This window comes from Salvelinus namaycush, chromosome 25, assembly GCF_016432855.1.
Source record: "Salvelinus namaycush isolate Seneca chromosome 25, SaNama_1.0, whole genome shotgun sequence".
In the NCBI taxonomy this organism is placed as follows: Eukaryota; Metazoa; Chordata; class Actinopteri; order Salmoniformes; family Salmonidae; genus Salvelinus; species Salvelinus namaycush.
In genome coordinates, this window is record NC_052331.1 from 30,267,770 (window position 1) to 30,280,419 (window position 12,650).

General features: G+C 41.7%; 1 protein-coding gene across 1 annotated transcript; it reads left to right on the top strand.

Annotated features, from left to right (window-relative positions):
* Positions 1 to 5,589: 5,589 nt before the first annotated feature.
* On the top strand, positions 5,590 to 6,657 carry arl14 (ADP-ribosylation factor-like 14). Its single transcript, XM_038963620.1, has one exon. The coding sequence runs from the start codon at positions 5,660 to 5,662 to the stop codon at positions 6,272 to 6,274; it is 615 nt and encodes a 204-aa protein (XP_038819548.1). The 5' UTR covers positions 5,590 to 5,659; the 3' UTR covers positions 6,275 to 6,657.
* The last annotated feature ends 5,993 nt before the right edge of the window (positions 6,658 to 12,650 follow it).

Consider the following 12,650-nt stretch of genomic DNA (forward strand, 5'->3'; position numbering starts at 1 on the left):
CCCATCAGTCACGTCATGGCACTAAACAATTGATTGGGTTTTATTTGAAAATCCTCAATGATGACAACAAGCATAAGAATGTTTGGGCTGGTGAGATCACAGCCAGAAAGAAAACATATGACGTCGTTGATACACTTCTGGGACCGCTAGACACAGGCACAAATAGTTCTGTCTGCGCTATAACTCTAGTAACCAAACACCCTACCACTAGCTACAGAGGCTTGGCAGTTGCTGGCGTGCGTCGCCTAGACAGTGCGCAAGCTAGGGACCAAGTCAAAACTGACGGCCGGTGCCAGGTGGAACCGGCCTTAGAATAGCATGTAGGTCTACATTTGTAAAATAGTCTTATCGAATGTGCAAAATGCCAGAGAGGTGTGGTAACATTCAACAGGCTTTCCGTAAACCAAAGTCACTGTACTTAACGCCGCCTTACAGGAAAGCTAAACTCATTATTTGGGATACTGAGCTTCTATAAGAAGTATTCGGTCATTGGGCCAAGCGTAACAAGTGTGTAGCAAACAGCAGCACAAGTGAGGAAAGACAGGACCTTTGAGTGTGTTTGCAATTAGGGTCTCTATCTGAGCTTTGGTTCTTCCGGAGCTGACTCATATCTGCTTTTGAGGTGAATTTGGTATTAGTTTTGAAGAATGGGTCAGCGCGGATCCAAGCCGACTGTGGTAGAGGTGTGGGAGCTGTTCCAGTGCTTTGGTGCTCGGGCGCCCGTGAAACGCAATTCAGTGTATCAGAAAATGAACGAAAGCTCCACACGTGCCCTTACTATCCGGTTCCAAGAGACGGTGAAGAGGCCGGACCTCTCTCATGACGCCGGGATTCATGAGAGGAGTACGCGACCCCACTCATGGCACTACAGCCGCCGGGACACGGGACTAGTGTATGTAATGGATGACCCGACGGGTGGAGTTTGGATGAAGCCGAGAGAGAAAAATACAAGATCCTGAAAAATAGGGACGTCTATGGTTTTAAATTGGTCTCTATTCATGAGAAAGTTTAGCCTTCTCTAGTAGGGTGCATCTCGGGCTTCTGCGCAATCGTGCGTAATCGCTGCGGCGTATTTGTGCGGTGTGTCTCTCAAATGGACAGAAGATCAGTGATTGAGAGAAATTTCAGGGGGATGTGCTTGACCGCACCACCTTGCACTGACCAGTGAGAAAAAGGATTACATTGGATTGATTACTCTCTCTGTTATCCAGCAGATTGTTATCTACCATCCACTGTCCTAAGGTTAATACACCAAACGTTGTATTATCATGAATTAATCTAATATTTGTGGATGAAAATGCATGCTTGGAAGCACAGCCTAATCAGGTGCCTCCACTCTGGAGTCGATTTAGTCCATTCATTGTGCCATTGTTCTTTGCGCACATTTATCCTACATTTTCTTTGACGTGTTATCCAGCATGAGCAAGTTTCATTTTAACCAGTATGTTCATAGGCCTGCCTATTCAGTGAAAACATATTTAAGCACAATTCATGTGTCAACTATTTAAAAACCTATGGAATGGACTTCATAATAGGCTCGATAAAGTGGATTATCTTGGCACACATGCAGTCCTGGGCCACCAGCTGGCAGAAAAAGATACAATGCCGCCGTCATGTGGATGAGAACATTTATGTCTACATTGACGACAGCAAAGAAACTTATTATTATTATTTATTTATTTATTTAGGTTACTAGTCTTCTCATCTCAACCCTTGTAAAAAAAAGATTGCAGTTTTGAAACTGTAAAAGCGCAGTAACTGCGGTCGACTGTGGTAAAAAAAACTATTATTTGGATGCAGTATTTTCAGCATACTGCAGTTATACTGCACTCTGACTGCAATCTTTTTTTGTAAGGGAAACAATGGTATCAGTAAAACTGAAGAGATATGCCAAGGGCAGGAGCCAGAACCATGAACTTCGACTTGACCTTTTCATTAGATGTTTTTGACATGTCTGGCTACCAGCCAACTACTGTAACGAAATCAATCAACACAACCAGGGTTTGATTGTCGTGTATGTCTTTTTCTCTTTCCAGCCTGAGTTTGGAAATACATTCATCTGTTTCTGTTTAGTGGTGGGCTGTATTTGTAGTCAGCAACTTGATGGGACCCTTTGGCATTTACAGTTTGACGATAGAAATTCCACCGTGCAAAAACTGGTTGAATTAACGTTGTTTCCATGACATTTCAACCAAATAATGAAATGTGATGACATTGAATCAACGTGGAAAACGGATTGGATTTAAGGGAATTTCGTATTTTTTCACACAGCTTTTATCCTAAATCCAATGACATGGGAACATTTTTTGTTTATTTCACATTGACACACATTTATATTTTTAAAAGTAACGTGTTAACAACACAATATTGCTAATCAACCAGGTTGTCACCAAAATAATTGTAATATAACAGTAGCTTTATGTTCTTTCTTTTTTTAATGCCAATACTGTTTTCTATGTTACAAGGCTCCACTTTTTCATTGTTTTTTTGTGGTATCGATGAAAATACTTGATTGGGGAATGGGGATACGTTTTTATGATGAGAAATGATAAAACACACACAGGAGCATTTACACACATATACACACACTCACATTGTTTGTACTCATGTTATAGCCAACTCTTGAATTTTGTATGAATAATTTATCAAATATCTGTGTCTAGTTGTCATGTATTCATTATCTATAACTGGTTAAATGTTTGTAGTTTGCATTTTTCAGTAATGATTAACATGGTTAAATAGTCGTACATCTCTGCTTGATTCAGCTTTTGATATATTTGGCATTTTTATACACATTCTGTATTTCCACTGAAGAAAGCAATAATTAACCAACACACTACTGTAAATAAATGGACACTGCCTGTTATAAAACGGAAATTGCTCTCCATAAATAAATGCTCAGTCTGAAGCCATTCAGCTATGGGGTTCACAGTCCTACAGTATAATAATGATACAAGTTATATCACTTTAAAAAGGGTTTATTTACAACCTATGGGGTATAGGATGTTGGGAGTAGTGGCATAGGAGAGTATGAAATGAATTAAATACCCTAACCCTAAGCTATGTTCAATGTCAGCAGCAACTTCCAGTGAGAAATTCTCAGTCTGAAAGCCATTCGGCTATGGGTTTCACAGGCCTATAATAATGATACAAGTTATATCACCTTAAAAAGGATTTATTTACAACCTCAGGGGTATAACATGTTGGGCAAAGTGGTATAGGAGAGTCTGACATATAACCCCTAACTTCAGTTCAGTCTTCACCAATGAGAACCAAGAGGGACCTAGCTTCGTCCTTCCTGACTGGGAAAGGCCTCCATTCAAGGCCGTAGAAAATCCTACAGCCATCTCATTAGAACAGAACAGGATGGATCAACAGTGATTCATATTACTGGTTTGCATCCTAAATAAATGATAGTTGTGTTTTGCTGCATAACACACTTACATGATTTGCCTACCCATATGATGTGGATCATTGTCAGGTTATTAGCTGTATAAGCTTCAGTAACAACAGAACACCATGGTTGTAATAACACTTTAAACAGGTCGTTTGTAAATGTGTAAAATATGTTTGTTTTGGGTCCACACTAGTGAGTTAACTTATTTAAATGAGACAGTCACAGAGGATGTTCTTCTGAATAACTGTTCAGGGCATAACACTTTCCATTCAGCTTTGGGAAACTTTGATGTAAGGCTTGATTACACCTGTAATTACTACTTCTATTCATCACACCCATTGTTTCTTAACCATTGTTCACTAAGTATATCAATGTAATTACACCCAACACAATGTTGAAAACAGAATGCTTCCCAACACTAGATCACATAAATAGGCGTGAGCTGGATGTGATCCCACCGCTGCCACCAATGTAGCAGAAGAAAGTGAAAGCTTCAACAGGGACTCTAGACAGGGCTCATACGTGGCAAAGTTAACTCTAACGGCCATTACCATGAAAGCCTAGTATTCCTCTGGGCAGAGGCAGTAGGCCTATAATGCCTTGTTACAATAGCCTAAGTACATAACATGATTGACACGATGGTAATAATCATCATGGAACGGCCTTGGAAGTGCCATAAGTGTAAACCAACATAATTCATTATTTTACATGAACCTGTTCAACTGCAATGATATGGCTTAATTGATCATAGTCCAGACTTGTTATAGTTGCAAATACCATGCAGCTGCACCAGGGGAATTTAAACCAAACAGATTTTTCTTTGCAGGTATTCCGTTTCCCCACATTTATTGATGAATTATTTTCAAATCATGAAAATGTATCCCCATTCTCCAATCAAATACCTTTATCGATACCACAAAAAACAGACAAATACAGCTTTTTACTCCAATCTGGAAACCCTCATAAAATCTGACTAGCACCAGTATCCCATAGTATTAAGCAAAAACAAGCATAGAAAACATAATTGGCATAAATAAAAACAAGAAAACATAAGGCTACTATTTTATTATAAGTATTTCAGTGATAACCTGGTCGATTAACAATATTGGGTTGTTAACATTTTATATATATATATATATATATAAATAAATGTGGGACAAAAAAAGCAGTGTAGAACACCACTGCCCAAAATGCACTGCTCCAATAACTTTCAAAAGATTTTTCCTAAGTTTGCCCCCCAAAAATGATTTTTCCTATGAATGAAGTTGAAAAAATGTATTTTCCTACGAATTAAGTCACACTTTTTTTTTGTATTTTCACACTAATTAAGCCACACAAAAACGCACAAAATCTGCTGAAAAACTTTCTGTACATATTTGCACTAATTGAGTGTGAGATTGTGTTGCAACTGAATATGACCAGTTAGTTTAAATGTAATACTAGGCCTGAAGGCTACAGGCAGCAACTGAGAACCAAGCAAAAATGTGTTATTTCTTTATTTCTCTCTCTTTCTTTCATCTAAACATCTTTGGAATTGTTCTCCATTGTTTGATATGTAACTATAATGTAAGTTATATTGCCTGCCTGATGGTTTTATTGTGATTTAAGGTATCTGTATCTGTCAGATTGAAATGGAAAATGCAATATATTCTATATGGTGTCCTAATGGCCCATATATTATTTTAGCTATAGGCTAGTTTATACATGACATAACCAATGGTTGCCTTGGCCTTAAGTACATCTGAATGACATAATGATATATATGATATACTGTTATCTGATGATATAGAGGGTGCGTGCGTTCGTCTCCATGCGTATACTTTGTTCAACTTTACGTAAAGGTCAAACAATTCGAGGTGACGCTTCAATGTGTCTTTAGAGCAGGTTAAATACCATGCACATGGAGGATTTTAACATGTGAAGTGTGATAAAAACATGAGGCTTTTAAACCTGCGCATGTGTCACATTGTATTGTTTGTGTCAACAGCGCACTGATTTGATTCACGCTAAACTGGCTCATTTGGTGGATAAGTTCCTAACCAAACAACAGTCATATCTTGCTTCATATAGGACATACTTTGACCCTTGCTTATCGGTGAACGAAAGGTTTATAGGTAGCATGTAATCGCTTACCTGGTAACAGAAAGGCAACGCACTGGGTAAACACCGCAGCTCGAGGCAGAGAACAGTGACATAAGGTGATATCACTGCCTCTCCCTGACTTGCGTCTTTGCCAAGTAGTCGGGTTACGCTTTACCACACATGGGACAGCGGGGATCGAGACCCCAACCCGAGGCCCGAGTTCTCCTATTGGGTCTCGACTCAGCGGGGAAATCAACCCTTCTTTACAAACTGAAATATAACGAATCGGTCAATACCGTTCCCACCATCGGCTTCAATGTGGAGATGATAGAAGCCAAAAAGAAGAGGGAGACAGTTGCTCTGACCGTGTGGGACGTGGGCGGCCAGAATACAATGAGGCACTACTGGAAGAGCTTCTATCAGGACACTGCTGGACTGGTGTTCGTGGTGGACAGTTCCGACAGGCGCCGGTTGGACGAGGCCCGGCGGGAACTAGATCACGCCCTGAGGAGTGAATTCTTACGGGGTCTGCCTGTGGTCATCCTCGCCAACAAGCAGGACCTTCCCGAAGCCGTATCCGTCACGGAGATAACGGAGCGCTTTCACCTGAGGACGATGAGCGCTGAGCGGGACTGGTTCGTTCAGCCCTGCTCTGCTGTGACCGGTGCTGGGCTTATAGAGGGCTTCCAAAAGGTGGCACACCTGCTCAAACTACCATCAGAGGACGTTCAAGACAATATTAAAGAGACAGTGCAGTATCTACGATCAAAATCAGTCAAGTCAATGGGTTTGTAATGTTTGCAATGATAGGATATGTCAAAAGTTATTGACAAATGATGATAATTTGTTTTTATTGTTTACGGATGAAGATCACATTTCACTATGATCAATGTGTTTCTTTAAAAGGTTGTCACAGTGCAATAGACTACATGGAAACGAAATCAATCCACGAAGCTATTCAATTGACTTTAAATCAGCCTATGACATTTTTTTCCAACTAAGTTTAATACGTTTGTATCAGATTATTTCCTCTGAGAAATATGGTCATAAATAATGTTAAGTCGCCTATAGACCTAATAATGAACATGTCATTATGGACTTTGGGGAGCAGTGCGTAAAAAAGCACCCCAAATGGTCAAATTCACTTTTCATCTTTTATGTAGACCTATAACCTAATATATATACGTCTTGTATCTAATAAAATGTCTTCCCTACATGCTATATTTTTTCCCCACCTAAACATGTAAGGCCTCTTTCACACCTATTACAGTTTTGCGTAAGGCTATATGGCACTTCTTGCGTACTAAAACTCAGGAGTGACTGATTTGATTAATTTGTGTTAGTTTAACATAATAGGCTCTAAACAACACTTGTGAGAGTTATCAAACGTCATTATGCTGACAGTGAAGGTCAGTTAGCCTGGTTCTCTCAGCGATGACATACTGTTGGAGAGGCGCAGGTGGACGTGTCCGGTTCCTGTTCTTGTCCCGCTTGCTCCGTGGTCTCCAACCGACCTCTGTCTCCCTCCCGCACGGTCTCCTCATATGTTGGCAAGTACTTCACCTCATCGTAGGCGGGTAGAGAGACAGGGGGAGCTAGGTCAGTAGCAAGGCTATGCGATGTGTAGCTCTCCAGGAGCGGGTCCTGAGATACCGTTATCCGTCCGTTGAGGAGCGGGTGCGGATCATGGCTGTCAAGCTGTCGCCTGGGTCTCGAGCAGGCAATCCGCTGAATGAAGTAGCCCAGGGCAAACAGAAGGAGCAAAAGGAGGACCCCGGAGAGTTTCCGCGTAACCATTGCGATGTTGTAGAAGGTGCTGTGAACCGTGTGCCTGCAACAGCCGACGACGACACTGTCGTTACCGTGCGCGCAGCATATTTGGTCGTCTCTGCAAAGGATCTCTCCACAGTTTCGGAGCGCATGTCCAATGGTTATAACAAATAAGGAGAAAAATGTAAAGCTCGGCGTGTGACCTTTGAGATAAAGACACATTATTCTTAAAGAAAATGCTAGAAGTCTTCTGTTTTGATTGTAAATATGTCAAGTTGGTTGGAACGACGTACGCTATAGTTTACTAGAGGCAATGTGCAATGAGCCAAAACCATAGATCGATAGCACTGGGTGAGCCGTAGCATCTGAACATGCGGTGTTGAAAAATGAATCTGGAATTGTCATCCATATTGTCTCTCCGAACGTGTTTACATAGCAAGCTCACTGAGCCAAATGCTTGTAATGTCATTTCTGTGTCTGATTATAAACGGATGACCTCCATCACTAGGGTACAACATTGGTTGTGGTTAATCAAATTAGGCCTTTTATGCATATAGAGCGTTTATTTTGGTCAATTTTCTCTTTAGGTTCAAAACAACCATCGCCAGACCATTGTAGATAGTATTGACTGGAATACATATCTAGGCTACGGGCCTTTTAAAATGTGCTTTGTTGAAATAGTCAACTCATTGCATCATCCAAAGACTAAGTGCCTTTGGAGTGCACTTCAGGGTCCACTTTCAGGGCATTAAATCCAAATGAGCAATTATCTGCCTGCTATTAAATCATTAGCGAGCACCCAATGGCCAATTGTTGGAGGGTTGTCATGAGATACAGTAACTGTTACAGGTAAACAGTTGGCGCCGGCGGACGGAGAGATCAATTTGTTGTCTGAGTTGTACTCAAGATCAGTAATGATAAACCCAGAAATCGATAGGCTACAGTTTATGTTCGGTCTTGTTGTAGATGAGTGATAACTCTGGTGCAACTACAACAAGCCTATCGTAGGCCTTCGACGGCTATCGTGAGTGGCTGGCTCTCCATGGTCTTGACACCCGTTTTGGGCGTACACTGACCTATGGTACTTAACAGTCACGAAGTAGACTAATCTTGGTTACCCAAAAGTATATTTTCACAGAAATGTGTGTTGTTTTTACGTTCTCATTCTTGACAATTGTCTACCTGTTTAGAACAAGCACTCTAGCATCCAATGTTAAATGGGGAGTGGAAACAGCGCAGGCCAATGTTCCATAGGGATTAGAAACAGCGCAGGCCAATGTTCCATAGGGATTAGAAACAGCGCAGGCCAATGTTCCATGGGGATTAGAAACAGCGCAGGCCAATGTTCCATGGGGATTAGAAACAGCGCAGGCCAATGTTCCATGGGGATTAGAAACAGCGCAGGCCAATGTTCCATGGGGATTAGAAACAGCGCAGGCCAATGTTCCATGGGGATTAGAAACAGCGCAGGCCAATGTTCCATGGGGATTAGAAACAGCGCAGGCCAATGTTCCATGGGGATTAGAAACAGCGCAGGCCAATCTTCCATGCAATGTAGAAACGATGGGAAGAAGTAATGCTGCATCTCCATTCATAGGCTATCAACAACCTGCATGACAAGGACTTAAAGGTGCATTCTGCAGTTCAAACAAAACAGATTCTGCGCCACCTTTTGCGTAAATAGTTTAGGGACGAAGCTGGAGAAATCCAATGTAACCCCCCAAATTCATAGATAAAGCTATGGATGCAAGGACTGACCAGCTATGAGATCAAAATGATAGTTTAAACAATGTTTGAAGCTATACAGTGTTTGTTTACAATTTCATTGTTTACAAATAATGGCGTAAAACAAGATTATATTTTGGGTTCTGATGGTGTATACAGTTGAACTAATAAGCCATTATTTATAAATTATATTATCCAAGAATCAATGGCTACATATAGTTCATTAAAGGTTAAAAAAAATCTTTAAAAAAATCATGTACAGTCATGGCCAAAAGTATTGGTACCCTTGCACTTTTTTCAAATAATGCACAATTTCTTCTGGAAAACTGTTGAAATAAAACAATATTTTGGTATCCACATACAGTATATATATATCTTTGGTTTGCAGTTTAACAAAACAAAATCTGAATTTACTAAATGTTAGCTAATTTCACAAAGAAATCCTAAAATGGCCAGGACAATATTATTGTCAGTTGTGGTGAGTTGCAGGTGCCTGCAATGTAAAATTACTAATTCAACCAGTTTGAATAGAGAAAATGGCTCATTCTCCTGTTTTGTGTCACTGTATGTACCGCAATGAGCATAGAGAAAATAAATAAAACCAGAGAGTTATCTGAGGAAGTCAGACACAAGATTGTAGCCAAGCATGGACAATCTCAAGGTTACAAGTTCATCTCCAGAGACCTTGATGTGGACAGATGAGACCAAATTAGAGCTATACTGTAAAGCACACCATCTCTATGTTTACACAAAACAAAATTAAGCCTTCAAAGAAAATAATACCTTCCCTACAGCCAAACATTGAGGAGGTCCAGTGATGTTCTGGGTGCCTTGAACGTGTGCATGGCATCATGAAATCAGGAGAATACCAAGGCATTTTGGAGTGCAATGTCAGAACCAGTGTCAGAAAGCGTCTCCGTTGAAGGTATTGGGTCTTCCAGCAGGACAATGACCTCAAACACACTTCAAAAAACACCCAGAAATGGTCCAAGACAAAACGCTGGACTGTTCTGAAGTGGTCATCAAGGAGTCCAAATCTAAATCCCATTGAAAATGTATGGAGGGATCTGAAAACAGCAGTTGGGAGAAGGCACCCTTCAAATCTGGGAGAACTAGAGCAGTTTGCTCAGTTTGGAGTGGACCAAACTGCCAGAACAGATTGCAGTTATTTTGATTGCAGTTACTTGACAAAAATGCAAGGGTTCCCCTATTTTTGGCCACGACTGTAGCAATCGCAGATTAATAACCCTTAATAAAATCTATCCAGGCGTTGTAAGATCTGGCAGGCGTCAGCAACGCCTGGCAGATAAACACACACCGTTACTTCCAAGTATGGGTAGAGGCGGCCCAATACGGCGACCAGAATATGGGCGAGTGGGTGTGTCAAACTGTGTTCGTGTGTGTGTATGTATGAAAAATGAATCAGCTAATTGGGCAGAATTGTTGCCACTCAAGACCATTTTGCGTGACTGATTGGGCTGCACGACAAGTCAATAAGACTGCAACCAGCGCACTGGTGATGTATCAACGTGCCTGCGGACGGGAAGTGTTTCCTACTGGGTATTAGGCTGCGGTCGTGTCGCCGGCGGTAGCTAACGTGGCCATTTTTTCCCCCTCCCATGATTTAATTTCAAGTAGAATAGCAGCCTACACAAGAAATAACAAATATTGATAACCATCTAGATGTCACCTTGATACATACATAGCCTACAAACTACTACTCAATGGGAAGGGCTTGAACGCAACAAAACCGGGACACAGTGCCCATTGCTCTTTTTTTTTATTGCTTGACAAGCACTAGCCTACTGATGGGTTTAGTGTTGCTTCACGCATACCACGCATGAAGCAACACTACACCTATCATCGGTATCTTTTATAAAAATAAACAATGTCTTCAAAACAGAAGTCCAAACTCTTGTGGTACGGTAGCTCAATGTACAGCAGTTCATTCAAAACAGCTCAATCAAAACCATCTCATCAATGGAGTTAAGGTCAGGGCTCTGTGCAGGCCAGTCAAGTTCTTCCACACCGATCTCGACAAACCATTTCTGTATGGACCTCGCTTTGTGCACAGAGGCATTGTACTGCTGAAACAGGAAAGGGCCTTCTCCAAACTGTTGCCACAAAGTTGGAAGCACAGAATCGTCTAGAATGTCATTGTATGCTGTAGCGTTAATATTTCCCTTCACTGGAATTAAGGGGCCTAGCTCAAACCATTAAAAACAGCCCCATACCGTTATTCCTCCTCCACCAAACTTTACAGTTGCCACTTTGTATTGGGGCATGTAGCGTTCTCCTGGAATCTGCCAAACCCAAATTCGCCTGTCGTACTTCCAGATTGTGAAGCGGGATTCATCACTCCAGAGAACGCATTTCCATTGCTCCAGAGTAGCTGCTCGGCCATGGAAACCCATTTCATGAAGCTCCCAACAAACAATCATTGTGCTGACGTTGCTTCCAGAGGCAGTTTGGAACTCAGTAGTGAGTGTTGAGGACAGACAATTTTTACACGCTACGCTCTTCAGCACTCGGTGGTCCCGTTCTGTGAGCTTGTGTGGCCTACCACTTTGTGGCTGAGCCAATGTTGCTCCTAGACATTTCCACTACACAATAACAGCACTTACAGTTGACCGGGGCAGCAATTTGACTAATTGACTTGTTGGAAAGGTGCCATCCTATGACGGTGCAACATTGAAAGTCACAGAGCTTTTCAGTAAGGCCATTCTACTGACAATGTTTGTCTATGGGGATTGCATGGCTGTGTGCTCGATTTTATACACCTCTCAAAACGGGTGTGGCTGAAATAGCCGAATCCACTAATTTTAAGGGGCGTCCACATACTTTCGTATATATAGCGTGTAAAACATGTTTTAAATATGTTAATTGTAAAGTCAATCTGTAATGTCTTTTCATGTGTCAACCCACAGTAAGACTAGCTGTCGCCATTAGCGTCAGCTAATGGGGATCCTAATAAATCAAATTACTTCTGGGTCCGCGCCAAAGACCAGTGCTAATGCTGCATTCGTAACCAAGTGGGAAGGTGGAAATTACCAGTTGGAAAGTTCTAAATACCATTTGAATACATTCACTATTGTCAATCCGTCTGCGTTGACAGTGATACGGCCTCTGCAGAAGTCAGGGCATTCATACGTCTTGCACTGCACCGAGCTGTTTGTGAATTTGTTTATACAGGACCTACCACCCCCACCTAGCATCAAGTCAAGGCAGAGCCCTCCATGTAACAATCTTGCTTCCGTCCCTCTCTTCGCCCCTACCTGGGGGTCGCACCAGGGACCCTCTGCACACCAGTCACCCACGAAGCACCGTTACCCATCGCTCCACAAAAGCCGCAGCCCTTGCAGAGCAAGAGGAACTACTTCAAGGTCTCAGAGCGAGTGACATCACCGATTGAAACGGTATTAGCGCACACCCCGCTAACTAGCTAGCCATTTCACACCGGTTACATCCACATTGCAACATTTGGGAGGCACACAGCAATGTGGCACTTGATGTCCTCCGGAGGCTCTGCCATTTCATCACACCCTCCCTACAGAGCCTTGAGCACATTTAAAGCATAAAATGGCTTTAATGGGCAACAAGCAGATACCATAAAAAGTACAGCCATCATGCGTGTAAATAAATTGTGTTCAATAACCTTAAAGCGTTCTGTTAATTT